This window comes from Carcharhinus amblyrhynchos, chromosome 3 (genome assembly GCF_965287045.1).
Source record: "Carcharhinus amblyrhynchos chromosome 3, sCarAmb.v2.hapA, whole genome shotgun sequence".
In the NCBI taxonomy this organism is placed as follows: domain Eukaryota; kingdom Metazoa; phylum Chordata; class Chondrichthyes; order Carcharhiniformes; family Carcharhinidae; genus Carcharhinus; species Carcharhinus amblyrhynchos.
In genome coordinates, this window is record NC_137326.1 from 111,130,630 (window position 1) to 111,152,758 (window position 22,129).

Here is a 22,129-nt window from a genome sequence, read left to right on the forward strand (position 1 = left end):
AGCTGTCTGTTTCTTGTTAGCTAGCCGATCTTCTCTTCATGCCAATGTGGTCCCCCTCATACTATGAGCTTTTATTTTCCATGATAACCTTAAATGTGGCACCTTATCAAATGCCTTCTGAAAATTGAAGTACAGTACATCCACTGGTTCCCTTTTACCCACAGCACATGTGACTTCTTCAAAGAACTCCAATAAATTGTAAGAAATCCCACAACACCAGGTTAAAGTCCAACAGGTTTATTTGGAATCATGAACTTTTGGAGTGTTATTTCTTCATCAGGTGAGCATTTCTGGGCAGCACACTTCAAAAAGGATGTGAAGGCATTGGAACAGGTATTGAACAAATATATGAGATTGGTTCCTAGATGAGCTTCAAGTACCTGCATAGATTGGTGAAGTTAGGATTGATCTCCTTTGAGAAGAGGAGATTGGGATAACATTTGACAGAGCTGTTCAAAATCTTGAGGGGTCTGGACAGAGTAGTTAGGGAGTAACCAGAGGGCACTGATTTAAAGTGATTGGCAGAAGAACCAGATGTGACTTTTTTTTTACAAAATTAGTGGTTAGGATCTAGAATGTACTGTCTGGGAATGTGATGGAGACAGTTTCAGTTGTGGCTTTGAAAAGGAATTGAATAATTATCTGAAGAGAAAAGATTTGCAAGGCTATAGAGCAAACATGGGGGAGTATGACTGGCTGAGTTGCTCTCAGAGAGCTGGCAAGGACATGAGGGGCCAAATGTCAATCTTTTGTGCTGTAACCATTCTAAGATTCTATAATTTTTAAACCATTTTCCTTGGGTGTGCCATTTGTTATCATAGCTTTTCACATGCTATTTTGTTGTTTCATTGCTGTTCCTCATTGAGATTATCTTAATATCATCCAGTAACTTGCTGTTTTTTTAAAGCAAATTTCATGCATTTTGTACTTGCTTCCCTTTCTGTTCTGAAGAAAACTTCCACTTGAAATGTTCACTTATCTTTGCTACTGGCCTGCTGCAAATGGCTAGTACTTTCTCTTGATTTTGAGCAGTCTTACTTGAAAGTCAACCCTTTGAATATAAGAAAAAAAATCAATTTAATTCTATCATTCTAATATTCAGTTGTTTGCAAAGCTTTTGACCATGGTTCATGAATACTATATATAGATTGCATATAATAATGCAGCCATACATAACATTTCTGGTAGCTGAAAGTTATTTAACCAAGAAAACCATTTTTATTCCAAACCTCACAGATGTCAAACTACAAGCGTGCAACTTTTGAAGATGATGATCCCACAGATACTGCAGCAGATGGAAATGCCTCACCAGAAAGTGTGGAGGTTTGTAGAATTGGCTGATTTTTAAACTGCTATTTTCATGAAATCATGGTTTCTTGTCTAACGCAATGCACATTTCCTTTATTTGTACACATGATGGATGTTTAGGAAGTTGTTTGATGATATGGTATGCACACTGTCCCAATTTATTCAGCAACAATGTACACAGGAAAGTGCTGTTACTGCTACTGCATAATCAAGAACAGCCACACTGTATCCTTTGTTTTTACATTTTCTTTTGATTTTAAAAGATGGTGACTAACAATTTTTTCTTTGTTGATAACTGACACAATCTGTGGAAAATTCAACAATATTTATTATGTTTCCTTGCAAGCAAAACAAAGGTCCAAACTTCTGATATATTTAGTGATTTTTCTGCCCAGTATGCATACTTTGAGAATCTACTCTTTTGAAGTGTTTATTGATCTGCTTCTGAATTTGGCCAGATTCTGAATATGATGATGCTTTTAATGAGCTGAAGCTTCAAGAACCCTCACTATGTTTTTGTGAATGGGTGACCCCTGCTGAAATCATGGACTTGGCGCTTTTTAGCTCTAGCTGAACAGCATAGCAGAACAATTTGTCTTTGTTTGCTTTTAACTGTAAAGCTCCTTTTTTTTACTTCTTTGGAGTTTCATAGATGACATTTACATTCATATGAAGACCTTATTATGAGTGAATTGAAATTTCGAGGGTGAAGGGGTTGCCTTATGAAAAAAGACCAAATAGGTTGTGCCTATGCTCATGGAAGGTTTGAAGAATAAGAAGTGATCTAGAATCTGAGGAGGCTTGACAGGAATAGATAGTGAGAGGATGTTTCCTTTCGTGGGGAAATCTAGTGCCAGGGGACATGTAAGGCATCATTTCCCATTTAAGATGGACGAGGAGGAGGAATTACTTCTCTCAGAGGATTGTTAATCTTTGGGATTCTCTACAACAGAGAGCAATAAAGACTAGGCTGAGTTAGATTTTTTGATCTACAAAGGAGTCAAGGTTTATGGGGGGAGGGAGATGTAGACAGGAAAGTGGAGTTAAGGCCACAATCAGATCATATTGAATGGTGGAGCAGGCCTACTTCTGCTCCTATATTTTGTGCTCTTATGCTGAAATTATTTTATGCATCAAGTATCAGCATGATCATTTATAGATCAGGCATAAATTAGAAGCTTGCTTAAGCTTGATCTATAGTGCCCTAACGTCATAAGAATATTCGATGTGCCAATAGCATTTCCATTCTGCATGCCAGGCATTCTTGACACACTTGCTTCAGCTTGCCAAATTAATGCTGATAAACATGCATATTGGTACAATGAGCTTATCCAAAAGAAAAGAGATTCAGATTTCATGTAAAACAGTCAATTTGTATTTGTATCCCTCATTGGACATAATAGAACATGCCAAAGTGCTATGGATTGTTATGAAGAACATTGCAACACCAGGCCAGACAAGGCTATATTAGGGCAGATAACTGATAAATTTGGTTGAAGCGGTAGGTTTTAAAGAATGTCTCAAAGGAGGAAAAATAGGTGAAGAGGCTTAAGAAGGAAATTCCAAAGCTTCAGGCTGAGGCAGATGAAGGCTAAGGCTACGTCTGCTGCAGCAATTATCATTGGGCTGCTTAACAAGGCAGAATTAGAGGAATGCAGATATTTTGGAAGGTTGTGGGGCTGGTGGAGATTTCACAGATAGGGAGGAATCAAATCCTGGAGGGGTTTGAAAACAAGGGTAAGAACTTTAAAACTGAGGGTTGCTTAACCAGCAGCCCATGTAGGCCAGTGAATGAAGGGATAAAGTTAAAGTTAAATGTTTATTTATTAGTCACAAGTAAGGCTTACATTGAAACGGTAATGAAGTTACTGTGAAATTCCCCTAGTCACCACAGTCAGGCGCCTGTTTGGGTCAATGCACCTAACCAACACATCTTTCAGAATGTCAGAGGAAACCTGAAGGAAACCCACGCAGACACGGGTAGAAGGTGCAAACTCCACACAGACAATGACCCAAGCTAGGAATTGAATCCAGGACCCTGGCGCTCTGAAGTAGCAGTGCTAACCACTGTACTACCGTGCCACCCTGGATAGTGGGTGAATGGGATTTAATGCAAATTAGGATACGGACAGTATAGTTTAAGATGATAAATTTATGAAGAGTAAAATATGGAGAGATTAATTTCATCCTACTTCGGAAATCCCCCGGAATTATAATAATTTTATTTTTGAACAGATAGTTCATGCTCAGTGATGTGTATTTTTCTAATTTTGCAATAATTTAGTTTATAGTGAGCATGATTTCCTCTTGTTTCCCATCTTGATAATGTATTTCCTGAATTGAATGCACAAGCTGAAGAGAGGAGTGGTTTAAGCTCAAAAGCCTGTAATGTGATAGACTGCTGAGTATTAACATCTTTCAGTAATTATTTTTAGTATAGGCTTAAGATGGACCACAATAGAAATTCTTAATTTATGGTGAATTAAATATTTTCCATGTTGTAGTTTTTAATTTTCTTCTTTGTTTTTTCAAGTCTACTAAGGAGTATCTCTGGTAGACGGGTTCAGATTACAAAATCTCAGTAAAGTGAATTTTTTCAGTGGTGAGCTTTGTGGTCAAGTAATTACACTTGTTGATTCTTCTTTCACAAGTAAATTTTAGATTTAATTATAATAATGTCTATTCTTTGTGCTTATTTTGCTTGAGGCTTGTTGACCTATGGCACTTACTCAATTTACATTGAAAAGGAAAGCACTGCTTGTCTTCAACTTTTAATTATATCTCTAATAGGTTGGTTTCAGAAAAGGTAAAGCTGTTTCACTTGGATCAATTGGGACAAGAACACAGTTGGAACTCACCCTGTCAGCAGTTCTTTTGGTTGTGGTGATGGCACTGATTGGGTGTATTATTACTCTGGTAATAAAAAATGCTCAAGGTAAGCTAAGATTCAGTAATTTATTAGTGTCAGTTCAGTTTTATCTGATTATTGATCTGAATGACAATCTGTTTATTCCTGCATATTGGGAATACAAATTTTGCTTCTCTTTCGTTCCTTCTGCTCTTTAAAAAAAACCTAGATGCATTTTTTAAAAAGCAAATAAGAAATAAAATAATGAACTTGCATTTATAGAATCATAGAATCCTACAGTGCAGAAAGAGGCCATTCAGCCCATCGAGTCTGCACTGACTGCAGTTCCATGCAGGCCCTATCCCCCATGCCCATGCATTTACCCTAGCTAGACCACCTGACACTAAGGGACAATTTAGCCTGGCCAATTCACCTAATCTGCACATCTTTGGACTGTGGGAGGAAACCAGAACACCTGGAGGAAACCCATGCAGACACAGGGAGAACAAGCAAACTCCACACAGATAGTGATCCAAGCTGGGAATTGAACTCAGGTCCCTGGTGCTGTGAGGCAGCAGTGCTAACCACTGTACCACCCTGCCACCCACTTACATTCACACCCAGTGACACTTATATCACACCTTTTACAAATTTGGACCTAAAATGCTTTGTGATGTAGTCTTGTTGTGAAGTTGGAAATGTGACAACCAATTTAAGCATAGTGGTGACCCATAAATAGCAATGAGAGATACGACTAGACGATCAGTTTTAGCACTGTTGGTTGAGAGGTTAATATTGGCCAGCACAACAGGGTGATCCCCCTGTTCTTCTTCGAAATATGCCACAAGATTTTCTACATCCATATGGGAGGATAGGTATAGTTTACAGTCAGTTATCATTGATATATGACCATTTCTGTAAATCTGACTTTTACTGTGTATACTGTCAATGACAGGGCGGGGGAGGGGACAATTTAAAGTGCTCTTATTTACATTTACATGCACACACCTATTGCCACTATCTCAATGGCTGCTTGCCTGGAACACCTGTTTTCTTCCCAGGTCCAACAGTCAACAGTGACAGCCTTGATGCAGTTCCACTGCACAATATGTCGTGTCAGCAATGTGGGGCAGGTCATGTTGAAATCATTGTGTTAGAGCAGTTAATGCTTAGGCCATTACTGGATATTAGGATCAAAGGTTAAAAGCAAAATACTGCAGAAACTGGAATGTGAAACAGAAATGAGGAATAATCTCAGCAGGTCTGACAGCATCTGTGGGGAGAGAATAGAGCCAGTGTTTTGAGTCTAGATGACCCTTTGTCAGATCAAAGGTTATCTTTGTTTGAAGTTAGGTGGAGCAGACTGACCGTCTGCTGATCCATTGTGTTGGCTTGGTTGGAATGTTTAGGTTGTGCAAGGAGTGTTACATTCCAGACATTTGAGGTATTAGCCTTTGATAACTATGGCATTGCTCATAATCTTCAGCATGTGTCCAACTGGAGCCACCTTGGGAATTGCAGCAATTATCCATTTTGAAAAGCATTAAAAAAATTGACTTTATTAAGTAGTCTAACTGACTTTATTAAGTAGTCTAACTGACTTTTCTTCTTGTCTTGACAGTGGCAGTACTTTATACTATTGCCTGAAGATCGTAAGTGAAATGGATTGAATTGTCCCAACTCAGTGACTAATGGACAAGAGTCCATCATTTGTGATTAATATTTGTTAGCGTTGATACTGCTAAAATGGGCCAAAGGCTGCACCCTGTATTGCAATTTTTGTGATTCGTTGGTTCATGTATTTTAACCAAATAATAATTGTGTAAAATGACAGACACTGAATTTTAAATAAATGTGTTAGTCATTGCACCACTGTAGGAAATTAGATTTCAGAATGGCTAGAGTAAGAAATAGCAATTGACAACTAAGAATTGCTTCTTAAGTTTGCATGTTATTGGGACAAAAGTTTCTTCTTTGAGTACATAGAACAGTACAGGCCTTTCGGCCCTCGATATTTTACCGAGCTTTGTCCGAAACCAAGATCAAGCTATCCCACTCCCTATTATTCTGGTGTGCTCCATGTGCTTATCCAATAACTGCTTGAAAGTTCCTAAGGTGTCCGACTCCACTATCACAGCAGACAGTCCATTCCACACCCCAATCACTCTGAGTAAAAGATCTACCTCGGACATCCGTCTTATATCTCCCACTATGAACCTTATAGTTATGCCCCCTAGCAACAGCTACATCCACCCGAGGAAATGGTCTCTGAATGTCCACTCTATCTATCCCCCTCCTCATCTTATAAATCACTATTAAGTTGCCTCTCATCCTCCGCCACTGTAAAGAGAAAAGCCCAAGCTCTCTCAACCTTTCCTCATAAGACCTACCCCCCAAACCAGGCAGCATTGATTTTGGGTGGAGAATATAACTTTGTTGCATTTGTATTCTATGACCCCATCAGTAAAGTCCAGAATACAAAATGCTTTATTAATTGTTCTGTCCACCTGTCCTGCCATGTTTATTGATTTATGCACAGATACATCCAAGACCCTCTACTTGTGCACCCCATTAAGAATTTTACCCCTTCTTTTGTCTCTCCAGATTCTTCCTATCAAAATGCATCACCTCTCACTTCTCTGCATTGAAATTCATCTGTCACCTACCTGCCCATAAGAACATAAGAAATAGGGGCAGGAGTAGGCCATCTAGCCCTTCGAGCCTGCCCGGCCATTCAATAAGATCATGGCTGATCTGAAGTGGATCAGTTCCACTTTCCCGCTTTCTCCCCATAACCCTTAATTCCCTTGTCTATCAAAAACTTATCTACCAGTGACTTAAATATATTTAGCAAGGTAGCCTCCACCACTTCAACGGGCAGAGAATTCCAGAGATTCACCACCCTTTGAGTGAAGGAGTTCCTCCTCAACTCCGATCTAAACTGCCCCCCCTTATCTTGAGGCTGTGCTCTCTAGTCCTGCTATCCTTTCTAAGCGGGGAATCTCTCTACCTCTACCCTATCCATCCCTTTCATTATCTTATATGTCTCTATAAGATCCCTCCTCATCCTTCTAAACTCCAACGAGTACAGACCCAGTCTATTTAATCTCTCTTCAAAGTCCAACCCTCTCATCTCCGGTATCAGCCTAGTGAACCTCCTCTGCACTCCCTCCAAGGCCAAAATATCCTTGCGCAAGTGCAGCGACCAAAACTGCGCACAGTACTCCAGCTGCAGCCTCACTAGTACCCTGTGCAGTTGCAGCAAAACCTCCCTACTTTTATATTCTATCCCCCTTGCTATAAAGGCCAGCATTCCATTTGCCTTCTTGATCACCTGCTGCACCTGCAGACTGGGTTTTTGCGACTCATGCACAAGGACCCCCAGGTCCCTCTGCACCGTAGCATGCTGCAGCTTTTCGCCCTTTAAATAGTAATCCCTCCTACTATTATCACACTTGCTAACATTATACTCCATCTGCCAGATCCTCGCCCACTTGCTTAGCCTATCCAGATCCCTCTGCAGACTTTCCACACCCTCCATGCAATTTGCTTTTCCACTCATCTTCGTGTCATCAGCAAATTTCATCACCCTACACTCAGCCCCCTCCTCCAGATCATCTATATAAATGGTAAAAAGCTGAGGCCCCAGCAGCGATCCCTGCGGCACTCCACTAGTCACCAACCGCCTATCAGAATAGCACCCATTGATACCAACCAACTCTTTGCTTCCTATTAGACAACAATCCTCTATCCACGCTAACACTTACCCCCAACTGCGTGCACCCTAACCTTCTGAAGCAACCTTTTATGAGGCACCTTATCAAACGCCTTTTGAAAATCTAAAAACACCACATCCACCAGTTCCCCTGTCCACTGCACTAGTCACATCCTCATAGAAATCCAATAAATTCATCAAACACGACTTCCCCTTAATGATTCCGTGCTGCGTATGCTCGATCAAACCACTCTTTTCTAGGTGCCTCGCTATTTCTTCTTTGATGACGGATTCAAGCATTTTTCCAACTATAGACATTAAACTAACTGGCCTATAATTCCCTGCCTTTTGTCTGCTACCTTTTTTAAGCGGCGTAACATTAGCTGTTTTCCAATCTTCCGGCACTTCCCCGGAATCCAGCGAATTTTGGTAAATAATTACTAAGGCATCCACTATCACCTCTGCCGTTTCTTTCAGAACCCTGGGATGCATTCCATTCGCTCCTGGGGACTTGCCCACCCACCCACAAACCAATCTATGTCCTTTTGAAGTTCTGCACTGTCCTCTACACAGTTTACAATACTTCCAAGTTTTGTGTCATCTGCCAATTTTAAATTGTCCCCTACACACCAAGATCTAGCTCATTGATATATCAGGAGAAGCAAAGGTCCCAATTCCAACCTCTGGGGGAATACCACTGTAAACCTTCTTCTAGTTTGAAACACACTCATTGACTGTTATTCTCTGCTTCCCAATATTAAGCCACTTTTTAAATCCATGTTGCTATCCCTTTGATTCCATAAACTCTCACTTTTCTCAACATCTGTTGTTTAGTACTGTATCAAATGCCGTCTGAAAGTCAATGTACACCACATCATCAGCATTATCCTCATCAATCCTTTCAGTTACCTCCTCAAAATACAGCAAGTTAGTTAAACATGATTCCCCTTTGGAAACCCATGCTGGCTCTTCCTAATTAACCCACATTTTCCATGAGACTACTAGTTCTGTCCAAATAATTGTGTCTAGAAACTTGACTACCACTGATGTTAAACTGGCTTATTTGAAAATGATGGGGCTGTCCTTACAACCTTTTTATGGCAAACATTTATTTCTTAATCAACTCTACTAAAAATCAATTATTTAATAGGTTATCACATTGCTGTTTGTGTGTCCCTGTGTGAAAATTTGTTACTGTGTGTCCTTATTTACAATAGCAACTACACTTTATTTCATTGGCTAGGAACCACTGAGAGATTCTGTGATTGTAAAGGATGCTATAAAAGTTCATTTATTTCTTGTTCTTTTTTAGATGTTCAGCATTTTAATGAAATTTAAGTCTGTTGCTTTGAAGTTCAGAACTTGAACTTGAAACTGAAACTAACATTAATATTGCAGTGATATGAACATAACTGTAGACACTACCCCACAGTATGTTTTTGAAAAATGCATTGCTACTTATTCTATGATCTACATGTTTTGCTTTTTGGCTCTCTTTTACATAATCTCATTTTATGTTTAATGTTTTTTCTGCTTGTTCAACTATAGATCTGTTGATTTTAACCAGCTTAGCTGAGTTGAATGATGCATCACATGAGGGTCATGGGGGGGTGCACACACAAGACCTCAAAATTAATTTATCGTTTTACATTTATAAATTTGTATTATGAAAGGAAAATCCATATGTATTTTTCTTTCTGCAGACCCTTCACATAAAATTTGTCTGACAGAAACTTGCATCATGGTGGCTGCCAAGATAACAGAATCCCTAGACCGTACAGTGGACCCTTGTGATGACTTTTATCAATATGCCTGTGGTGGATGGATCAAGAAAAATCCATTGCCAGATGGAAGGTCACGTTGGAATACTTTTAATAGTTTATGGGACCAGAACCAGGCAGTCATGAAGCATCTTTTGGGTAAGTTGAAGGGAAAAGTTTTTTTAAAAAAATTAATTTATGTGCTAACCAGTGATGCCCATGTGTGGTTTGATAAGGCAACATGTGGCATATGCAATGTTATCTTGTTCACATATGTTCATTACAGATTAATTTAGCAAATATTTAGTTTTTGTTATTTATTATTCTTAATATTCATCTATACAATAGGTATTTTTTACAAATTAAAGCATTACTTTATTTATAATTGCAAAATCTATCATGATAGTATTTTCTGCATTGCTAAACACAAAACAGACTTGGTTATAAATCATTGTGACATCTGCAACCAATGAAAGATAATAAATAAAGGTTTGTTTTCTGTGGCAGTGCTCAGTTCACTTTTGAGCATTAGATTCCATTAATGAACTGTTGCAAATAAATTTTTTTAAAAATCCTCCAATGCATGCTTAAACAAGTCTTGGTAAAAATTTTAGCTGCAGAGCAGAAATTCTAAGGTAATACATTGAAATTTGAGAGTACAAAAAGAATATGTAAAGGCATTCAACAAAGCAAAATTACCTACTAAAAATCTTTATTGTTTGTGAAATCTTGAATTAGCCTATGTGATTGACATAATTATATTGATCACAGATATAAATTTACAATATGGGCATGATTAAACTGCTTCATTTAGTGTTGATCTGAATAAGCAGAGCAGTTAACTAACTCATCAACATTTCAGGTTGCAGTAGACTAACTATTGCATAAGTTATTGGCCTTGTGATAAGCTTGCCTGCCAAGCTGAGGCTGATGACTTTCTGCTTTTGGGAAATCATCCCAAGGGACTTGGGGGCAAAATAAATTAAACATAAAGTGTGCTTTGTATGGCTGATATTAGGACAGATTCAATGGCGGAAGATGTTGCCAGTAATTTTCATGCCTCTGCAGCTGAACTCAAAACAAACTGAAGCTAGATCGTGCTTTTTCAGCTCATTCACTTAGTAAAGTCCAGTTATATTATGTGAAGAGAGAAGAGCTCTTAGCAGAGAGGGGGTGTGGTGAAGGCAGATGAAGAAAGAAGGCATGAGTTTGAAGTCACTTGAAGCCAATTTGGAACAATTAAAGGAAATAAATTCTAATGCAGGAAGCTTTGAAGCCAAATAGAGTCATTAAAGGGATGAAATGAGATCAATGGGGTTGTGTTCATCTGCAAGGTTCTGTGTCATTCCATACAAATTATTCAAAATCATTGTACTTGTGGTTGAAGTCTTTCATCATTTATGATTAGAAAGGTTTCTGTAGCAGAATGTTGAGTGGCTTTTGGCTTTATAAGTTGTATCATCTTGCTGATGATAAAGTGGCAGGTTTGGATGGGTTTTGTGATGAAATCTTTGAAAGCTTCTGCAGGTAAAGCAGGCAGGAGTATTGATCCTTGAGTTTAATGCAGAAAATTGCTAATTCAGCTAGGAGATGTTTTTCTGAGTTAGGAATCAGGATGTGGGAGGTGTATGCAATTAAAAAGCATTATCTTTAGCTCTTCCATCAATTACCTTCCCTCTAACTTAGTCAGAAGTGGGGTTGTTACTCACAACTGCACAGTGTTCATTACCATTCAGTTTCTCACAACTGAAACAGTTCCTATTTATGTGCAGCAAGACACGGACAGCAGGCAGGTTGGGCTGTTAAGTAACAAGTAACATTCATTCCACAAATGTGCCAGGTACTGACCAACTCAAAGGAGTAGTCTAACCATCTCCCTTTTACGTTCAGTGATGTTACCATTGCTGAATTCCCATGATCCTGGGATTACTTCTTTAAAAAATTCATTCAAGGGATGTGGGCGATGCTGAATAGGCCAGCATTTATTGCCAATTATACCGTTCAGTGGTAGGTTGCACTCAGCTCTGTGTCAGGCGTGAGTCAGACATTCACGGAGGATAAGAGGTAAGTCAATCTGCACTTACTTCAAGTCATCATCATTCTCCAGCTGCATCTGTTAATGTTGTTTTCACACCCTGGCCATGAATAGTGTAGTCATCATGATGATCTCCTGCTGGCAGGACAGTAGTGAGAAGATGTTAAACCCCATGGGGGGGAGAGGTCTTGGCATCCTAGTCCTGATCATCCCCAAACAGAGAGGCATTGAGGGTGTCCCTAGTCCTGTGTCTCATGTAGATCCTGGCCATTGCCTGAGGTCCTTCCTCTGCTTCCTATGTGGGCTACTACTCGCCACCCATCTCCAAGCTGCACCTCATCCAGCTGCTCACCCCATTTCAGTGCCAGGAGGTTGTGCAATATGCAGTGCACCACAATGATGCGAAACACATTCTGGGGTCTGTATTGAGGGACTCCCCCTGTCCGGTCCAGGTACTGGAACAGCATCTTCAGCATCACCTGCTCAACCAGCACATGTGCGGATGTATGAACCTTGTTGCACCAAGTCACAGCAGGTGTTTGGGACCTCTGCACAGGTGTCGCCAGCCACCTCCTCAGTGGGTATTCTGTGTCCCCAAGGAGTCATCCTTCCAGCTGCTGGTATCTCTCAAAAATGGTTAGGAACCGTGAGGGTTCTAAGATGTAGATGTCATGGACGCTTCCCAGGAAGTGGCCAGAGCCTGTCTGCAAGTGACATCCAAGAGGGTGATGGCGACCGGAGCGCTCACCTCCAATTATCCCCTCCAGAGGTGAAGCCACAAAGTTCTTGCTTTTATACAGCTGTCACGCTGGCATGCAATAAATATTCAATGAATGGGGGTGGGGTGGGAAGTCCTATTGGGATGTATTACAAATAAGATGTTAAATCATGTAAATGAGATTTCCAACTTTCTGGGGCAGGAACCTCGTGGTGAGGGGCGTGGAAAATCATAAATTCAATCTCGCTGGCGAGTATCTTGTCACTATTCTCACTGTCAGCTAACACATGCTCAAACTTGCACCTTTATGCGGTAACACTTTTGAGAGGAAAATAGAAGATCAACAGGAACAGAACAACATGAAGAAGGAATGGGAAAAACACATCCATGCTAAAGAGAAGGTAGAATTATTGGAAACTTGGACAACCAACCCCACGCACCTCAAAGCACTGGAGAAGTTCCATTAGCAGAACTGTAGCATGATCCCTCAAATCCAATGGGAAGAAACGTAGTCCAATAGCCTCTTCCCAAACCAGCATCAAGGCACTAATCAGTGAAAATCAGCTCCTCTGGGCAGGACACGTTGTTTGTGTGCGTGACATCAGACTGCTCAAGCAATTGTTCTACTCAGAACTCAATCGTGACAAGAGACATCTGAGGAGACGGTGGAAATGTTTCTGGGATGTCCTCAAGGCATCCTTGTAGAGGTCAAACGTCCTTGTTGATTCATGGGAGTCCTAGGTTTGTAACTGATCAAACTGGAGAAAGTTCAATCAGAAAGATGCTGAACAAATTGAGAGACTTCATTGGGAACACAAAGAGGTGAAGTTGAAAGGTTGGAGAGTGTGCACAACAAATCATCTGCCCAACCCTCCGAGTAGCACCTACTCGCATGAGGCAGCCTGCTGATCCTGACTTATTAACCATCTCAGAGCCCATCAAAATGGAGTAGAAACAGAACGTTGCCAAGGGATTGCCTAAGAAGAAGGAAGGGTTAAGACAATTCTGAGATGGAAATGGCAAAGCTGGTTCAAGCTCAAATCTGAAGTTACTAAAATTAATTATTTGCATAAAATGCACACTGCCAACAGCCCAGGTGCTCATTTTATGTGAAATAAAACAAAATGCTGGAAAAGCTTGGCATCTATGGAGTGAGAACCAGAGTTAACATTTTGAATCCACCATGACTTTTCTTCATAACTGGGAAATTCAGATCCATTTTGTATGGTCAAGCAGATAACAACATAACATTATGCTGGTGTAAGCGAAGAAATAGTGTTTGTCAACATAACATTAGGCCTAATTTTCCTGTAGCTGTAAATTCATAGATGCTTATGATGCAGTACAAAGTCTATCATATTGCTAGCACATTAAGTAAGTTAAAATCTCACATAATGAAGTTCTGTTTCATTTCCCAAATATGTTACACTCATTTTGTGCTGCTTAAGCAGGCATGCCCATTCATAAAATATACTGTTGGTGCTGAGCCTCATTTAAAAAAAATGTTGCCAATAGAGGGAAAAATTGTTATATGGTGTCAGCTGTGACTCAGTGCTGGATCTAGTGCCTCGTGAGTGGTGGATTCGACACACCATTCTAGGACTTGGGTACAACAGTCTAAGCTGACACTTGACTGGCAGTTTCAAGAGAGTTTTGCATTGTCAGAGGGTGCCATCTTTCAGGTAAGATGTTAAACTGAGGTCCCATTTGTCTGCTTGACTGGATGTAAAAGGTCCCATGGCACCACAATATTTCGAACAAGGGCAGGAATGTTATCTCTGCTGTCCTGGCCAATATTTATCCCTGAATTATCATCACAAAAATTATCTCTTCGCTGTTTGTAGATATTTGCTGTGGGCATATTGGCCTCTCATTTCCTCAGTACAACATGATCGTACTTTAAAAGAGCAAGCGTTTTGAGATATCAAATGGTTGTGAAAAATGCTATAGAAATGCAAGTCTCTTTGAAGTATCATTACTTAGCTGGAGTTCTAGCGCATCTGGTGGAATAGGGGACAAGTTTGTGACAAATGTAAAGTTTTTTGAAAATATTTTTGTGTACATAGTGGTATTCTATAAAAAAGACTGTGTGTCCACGATTAATTAAGATGGGGGGAAAGTTAATAGAGACAGCTTATATGTGAGAGCTGAAAGATAAAAGGGCAAGATGCTGGGCGCATTTGTAATGAGAGGCTATGGTAAGTTTAGATTTACAAGTAAGTAGGTTGGGTTTAAAACTTGCATTAGAAGATAGATAACTTGGTTTTTCAGCTGTTAAATTTCAAAGTTTAGAAGTGACAAGGGACTTCTACAATTTATAAACGGGGGGAGAGAGATATTAAACTTCTACTGACCCAAAAATTGAGATGATAGGAAAACATGAAAGCTTTTTATATTTTGGAAAAGTTGAGATCAGAAAGATATTTGGGAACAATGGAATCTTACATGAAAGATGAAAGGTGAAAAGGACATTTAAGGAGAGATGTTGAGGTGGCTATGTAGGGATGTGCCCTGAAACCAACTCTGTGCTGAGAGAAGGTGCGAACTCTGAAACAGCCATCCATTTAAACTAGAAAAATCTTTCTCTTCAGAAAGCCTCTTGTTTTTGAATTTTCTTGGATCTCCACAGCCAAGTGGAAGTGTGCTAAAGTGACAGCAGTTTTTGCCCAGGGTAATATTACTGGATTTTTATAGTTCAAAATTTATGAGAGTTTTTAGGGGATATTTTGTGAGACTGTTTTAACTGTACTACTGTAATCTCACACGCTTAAGTGGTTTTCTTCCTATTAATAATTTGTTTAATTGTTAAAATTCTAAAAGTGATAACTAGCGCTCTATGCTTCTGGGATCAGTAGCTTTTCCTCCTCTTCTGCAAAATACAAATGAAAAGCTATGATAAGTAAGACAGGTTTCCCTACATGATCTGGCTTGCTCAATTAATAACATCTCCTCTGGTTGTAACACAATCCAAAGCTACAGTCCTAAAGTAACCTTTAGTTAGCAATAGCTAACTAAATTATGCCTTGTATCTTTTGGCACAATACTTCATCTTAACCTACGCATGCAGCGCCACACTGAACCACCAAAGATAAACTAAAAGCTATATAATTACAGCCATGAAAATGTTGCAGCATCAATGTTTTTCTATCAAACTTCAAACAATAAACACATGGAATCTCAAATAAACCCATTTTCTTAAAAGTTCTGTGCCTTGTTAACATTTATGTTTGCTTATTGGAAAACATTTTTAACTGTTACAGATTGTGTGAAATGTAACATTTCTTTCCCCAAATCTTCAAATTATGCAGAATTTACCTGTCAAGTGCATTCATTTTGAAGTATTATGATCCTATGACTTTTTTTAATGAAATGTTTGAAATAACTTACATACTGTCAGGAATGTGACATCTTGCCCATTTTTATACATGTAATTATGATGTGGAAAATTACTGAAATGGTGTGAAATTCTCATTTGATAAAACATTCTGGGGAAAACAAGTTTCAATGAAGTTGAAATAAAGCCAAAATAAAATACTTGGCATTTGTGTCAGAAGCTAAAAAAGAAATTCACTCTAGTTTACAGGAAATGAGACTTGATAAAAAAATTTGTTCCAGTGAGGGCAAATGTTTAATTCATGGCCAGGCAATTTTATGTTACTTGGAATTTTGTTCTTGACATTTCTTAAAGACCTGATAAGCTTTTGTTCTTCCTGCTCTACTTTGTCTTGCATTTTGAAAGATGAAGCATGGTGCATGGATGCTTAATTAGTTTTTTCCGTTTTCTTCCAATGCAACAATGGTCTGATTTTCCTTATGTGTGTGGAAACTATGACTAACATGTGCATTGACCATCAACCCACACGCTCGCAATATCTCCAAAAAAATTCATTTAGCCTTTTCAATTTATGACTATTGAGAGAAAAAACCATGAGCACAGTTCTCAAAAAAATTAGAAGTATTGAATTCGCAGGAAAACTGGAGTAATTCACGTAGGCTTTTTCAGTGGAAGTTCAGAGAAAAATCTCTCACACTCTATGCAATGCAGAGGCCACCAGCGTAAATATCATTAATTTTCAGGGGCCGGGACCTAATCCTGCTGGAGAGGCTGAAATCAGTGAGCTGAGCGGGCCATTGTGCCTGCGCCGATCTGTCAGTGTCGAGATTGGTGCATGCATAGAGGTCCTGCATTGACGGCCTCCTGATTGCTGGCCAGCTCAATTGCTGGCCAGTGCTGCGACCCCCACAACACTGGCTCGCCACTCAACCACCATCCGATCGCTGACGACCCCCCCGCCACCGTTCGCAGGCCAAGCCCCAAACTCTCTTCCCGGCCCATCCTGATCTCCAGCTCCCTGATCACTGGCCTCCCTCCTTCCCCCGCTGATCCCGACTGCAGAGTGGCAGCAGCACCCACACTCCCACCAATCACCCCTAGGCTCCGTTCCCAAATATGCCCCCCTTGGCATTGCCCAATGCTTGATGGACAGTGCCAGAGTGCCCCTGGGCATTGGCCCTTTGCCTGTTGGACAGTGCAGGGGCCACTGGCTAGCACTGCCAGGATGCCAGTGCTCAAGGGGCACCCCCCTCATTGTCCAACCCTCTCGGGTTCCCTGACTGCCCCCTGTTTAGTCCGGCATGGTTGGGCAACTAGGTTCCCATTAATGGGGAGCTCATGCAATCCCTGCTGGAGTGAAACACTGTGGTGGGGTGGGAGAGGCTGGCAGGCCCGGAGACTTCAGTCCTGGGCCCACTAATCTAATTTAAATTATATTGAAATGACTACACAAATGATGTTTGCGCCCCCCCCTGCTGTTTTCTGACACGGAGCAAATACCGCTGGAAATCCGATACTGGGAGTCGCTAACAGGGTGCTAACATGAGCATGAACCCCGTGAATCACCTGCCACAGGATTCTCCCAGCCTGTTGCGCTAAAAAATCAGCACAACGGGATGGGAGAATCACTCCCCCGGACTTTAAATTGAATCAATACATCTGATTATGCTTTCACTATTTAAATCTCTGGATTTTGTACTGAGTATACAGTACAAATCTCCTGTGACATTTCACACAGTGGTTAATCAACCAATAGAGATACAGTCGTGATCTTTAAGGGGGTATTTCAGAATTCACAAAAAAAATACATTCAAATGAGAAAGGAAAATTCCTCGGGGAGGATCAACCCCATGTTTAATGAAAAAGAATGAAAGACGCTATTAAATTTAAAGAAAAAGCATGTAATTGCATAAAGATAGGCACGGTGGCACAGTGGTTACCACTGATGCTTCACAGCACCAGGGACCTGGGTTCAATTCTGGCCTGTGTGGCTGTGTGGAGTTTGCAGGTTCTTTCTGTGTCTGCATGAGTTTTGTCCGGATGCTCCAGTTTCTTCCCGCAGTCCAAAGATGTGTGGGTTAAGTGGATTGGCTGTGCTAAATTGTGTGTTGTGTCAGGGGATTAACAGGGTTATGGGAATAAGGCCTAGACGAGATTGTGATTGGTGCAGACTGGATGGGCCAAATGGCCTCCTTCTGCACTGTAGGAATTTTATGGATGTGTAGCAGGTCAAATGATTGGACAGAATATTAAAAAAAGCAAAGAATGACCAAAAGATACATAGGGAAGGAAAAATTAGGATACAAGGGAAAGTTGGCAAGAAATGTAAATAAATAAGAGTTTCTAATAATAATTTGTATTATTCAAATATCAACAAAGTCAGTTTTGGTCCTGTAGAAAGTGAGTCTGGAAAATAAGGAGATGACAGATTAATTGAACAAGTATGTTGCAGTGGTCTTCACTATAGAGAATACAGACAACTTCCCAGAAATAGCTGTAAATCAGGAACTGGAAGGGACGAGGGAACTGAGGAAAATTACAATTGTTAGGGAAGTGGCGCTGAGAAAACTGTTGGTGCTGTGGGCAACTTAGCAACTTCCACAGGAACAAATACCAAACAAATATACCTTGAACCCTCACTGTTTAAAAACATCAGAGATGTTGGGGCAGATTTTCCCGTTCTGCCCACCACGGGAATCGTAGCGGGCGAAGGGCAGATCATGGAAAGATCCATTGACCTTGGGCGGGATTTTCAGGCATGCGTGGCCAGAAAATCCTGCTCGCTGTATTTGAAGGAGACGTTAAGCTGAGGTCTCATTTCTCTTCAGGCTTACGTCCTGCCACAACTCTATTCAAATAAGGACAGTGGATGTCACAGTCGATGTATTTTCCTGAGCAAAACCATTTTAACAGATTATCCGATTATTATCTCATCAGTGTTTGAGAGACTTTGCTGTGAACAAATTGATTCCTATGCTTCCTAAATGATAACAGTGGCTACACTTCAAAGCAAAATATTTCCTCTCTTGAAAAGTGATTTATGATATTTGAAAGTTGCTAAGTGCATTATACAGACTATACAGGGGGCAATTTTTCCCAGCCTACTCTACTGCTCTAGCAACGTTATGGGCTGGGAGATATCAGTGGAGGCCGTTTCATGGACTTCCCATTGGGCACCCGGGCCTCTGCGTGTCACCCAGCTCAACAGGCAGGCGACCTTGCTGGAGTGAAGAGAGGCTATTGTAGTCCTATCAGGAGGTAAGGGGTAAGGGCGGGTGCCCCCTGGGCAGTGAAGCGTGGCAGTGTCAGCCTGGCTCCCTGACACTGCTCAAGGGACAAACTGGCACCTTAGCACTGCCCACCAGGCATAGGCATTCCAAGGGGGTGGGGCCAGAGGGGGCAATGCCTATTAGAGGAAGGGCTGGTTGATGAGTGGGGGTGGAGGGGGGACTTGCTGCCAATCTGCAAAAGGATCACAGGCAGAGGGAGGTTGGTTGGGGCTGGCCATCCTGGTGGAGGGTGGTTGGGAGGATCAGATCTGGTCAAAGGTCGGGGAGATCGGGGGAAGACATCTGGACAGGCCGGTGAGTGAGGTGGGGGGGTGGAGACAATGGGGCTGGCCCAGAGATATCTGGGATGCCAGTGATTGGGGATTGGAGCGGTCAGAGAGGCAGAAGGGTTTGCAGGGCTGGCCAGCAATCGGGAGGCTGAAAATACACATGCGACGATCTGAGCGCTGATGGATTGGCATATGCACAGTGGTGCACTCAGTGCTATGCTGCCAGCCTTTTTGATGGGAAAAGGCCCTGCCCCCGGATTTTCAGAGGGAATCCCGCCAGGGTACTCTGCAATGCTCAGAGTGTTGGTGATTTAATCTGAAGATTGTTTTCAAATTGGGGACTTAGAATTTTTTTGGGTGAATCTGGCTACGTCTTTTTTTCACGTTTGTATTTTAACAGCTAGCTGAGAAAAAATTTTACAATCACTTCAGTCCTGTGATATTCAAAACCGGTGAACTTTAACATTCTGGTTTGAATGTTATACAAGTATCCTGCCACACTTCCAGAAAGATAACTTTAATCAGATGCAAATTACAGGATTCCTGGGATAATAGTCTTATCCTTATTATAATATTTGCACACATGTTCCACTATGGAAATGGGCACATATGCAAACAGCCAACTTTGAATTTATCACATCCTTGAGAGCAGTTGGAATTCTGGGAAATTCTACCTCTCTACAACTCGGTCTCTGTACCTGGAAAAGTGTCTTGGATTTTTGCACCCTCTTAGTATTAAATCTTACCATTATTATGCGTGTATTTTTTTCTGTAGTTACTTGCATTGTTTGTCTAAAATTTATACATTGAACTTTGAGACCTTATGTAGTGGGTGATGTTGGAAAATTATAGGTGGTTTATAAAATCACTGGCAATACTGCTGTCATTTTCTGATGAATCATCTGCTGCCCTCAAGTTCTTGCTGGTGGTATAATGTCGCTGAAAAAAAATCACCCTTCAGGTTTGCAAGAAAAGTAATTCAAAAACTTTCTCAGAAAATATCAATCAATTATAGAACTGTCCACTTATGCATTTGAACAACTGTTGACACATAGTATATTTAACATTTTGCAACAATTATTATTTCAAACATGGTTAATCTGCAGTTCACAGCTGAGTCTGCTATACTTTGTTTTGACTTCATTTTCATGCCTTGCACCAACTGTCCTGATTAATATTTCAGTCTCACCGTTGTCTGCCCTGGCTTCCATCTTATTTCTTTTTTTGCCACCGTCCCAGATTCCTTTAACTGCTATTTGCAATAGGAATCTTTTGATCATTGCCAGGTACAAATCCCAAACTCCAGGAAGCAAGGGTTCAGCAGTTTAAATCTAGATTGTGTGCCAATGATGGTCTTTCTGGAAGGTTATTATTTTTCACACATTTAATTCATTTGACAGTAGATAAGAACAGAAAGCAAATACGGTGTGAGCACACTGGTATAGTAATCCAGAGACCCATGGCAAAATCTGGGTTCAAATCCAACCATCACAAATAGTGAAATTAGAATTCAATAAAAATCTGGAATTCATTGAAACCATTGTTGATTGTCATAAAAATCCATCTGGTTTACTAATGTCCTTTAGGAAGGAATTCTGCTGTCCTTACCTGGTCTGGAACGTCCTTGCCTGTGACTCCAGACTCACAGTATTGAAATGGAGGGCAGTAACCCAGCTGACCTAGCCAGTGATAACCACATTCTGTAAAATAATATGAAAGCGTGATGTAATTTAGCAGCAATAAAGTGCACATGAACCTGGATGGCACCGTGGTTAGCACTGCTGCCTCACAGTGCCAGGGGCCCTGGTTCAATTCTGGCCTCGGGACACTGTGTGGAGCTTCCACATTCTCCCTGTGTCTGTGTGGGTTTCCTCCAGGTGCTTCGATTTCCTCTCGCAGTCAAAGATGTGTGGGTTAGATTGATTAGCCATACTAAAATTGATCCTAGTGTCAGGGGGATTGGCAGGGTAAATGTGTGGAGTTACGAGAATAGAGCCTAGGTGGGATTGTGGTTGATGCAGACTCGATGAGTTGAATGTCCTACTTCTGCTCTGTAGGGATTCTATGATTCCAACTCCTTGTTTTGCTTACTGTAAGACCTTTGAATGAGCTTCTCTCAGCCAATGTATAAACTTCGTGGAAGTCAAAATTGAGTGCATGATGATGTGACTGCAATCCATTATCAGAAAGCTTTTCAAGGCTAAAATTGCTTCCAATACATTCTAATTCTACTAACACTTGCTCCCTTGTAGCATGAGTATGATTGTCCAGTAGGATGTGATTAGTCTCTCAGTTTAAGGAATATCGTGGGTAATGTTGCAATGCAGATTATTTGAATGAAACACATTTTAGTATACAACTTGCCTTAAAATTAAATGGTACGTCAATCTGCAGTTCTTGGAAATTATCTCAATTCTAGGTGGGGTGTAGATATAACTGAGCTTAAGGGAGGTTTTTTTTTGCTGGGGTGTGGTGGACTCAAAGGTGTAATTAGGCATGGCATTTGATTTTGCGCTGACTTGCCTTGGCAAAGTGGGGGGGGGTGAAAAAACAGCACTTTGTGAAATTCTCAGGGTATGTGTAAATTAGTCACCTCTCTCAGTGAGAAGAGAAAAAATACAAGAAGAAGATTTTTGTTAAATTGTCTTAGTGCATTTGATTTCATAGTGGATGTTTAGATCTCTGTCTCTTCAGGTACTAGGCTGTAAGAGGGTGTTGCCGATCATGAACTTATATGTCGATTGTTGTGCTTTGCAAAGTGCTGCAGTGGTTAGTAACAGCCTTCTGTAGGTTCTGGCTGCTCAGGAGACAGAAGTTTAACTCAAATTGATGCCTACATGTTTTATTTAGTA

The 22,129-nt window shown here is 40.7% G+C and overlaps 1 protein-coding gene across 3 annotated transcripts in view; it reads left to right on the forward strand.

Moving 5' to 3' along the window:
* ece2b (endothelin converting enzyme 2b) overlaps positions 1-22,129 on the forward strand; it is a 154,658-nt gene that overhangs the window by 67,122 nt on the left and 65,407 nt on the right. For all 3 annotated transcript variants that reach the window (XM_080185711.1, XM_080185712.1, XM_080185710.1), the window contains exons 2-4: positions 1,237-1,323; positions 4,099-4,243; positions 9,575-9,790. In XM_080185711.1, coding sequence (XP_080041837.1) covers positions 1,237-1,323; positions 4,099-4,243; positions 9,575-9,790 — 448 coding nt within the window. The remainder of the gene's footprint in view (positions 1-1,236; positions 1,324-4,098; positions 4,244-9,574; positions 9,791-22,129) is intronic.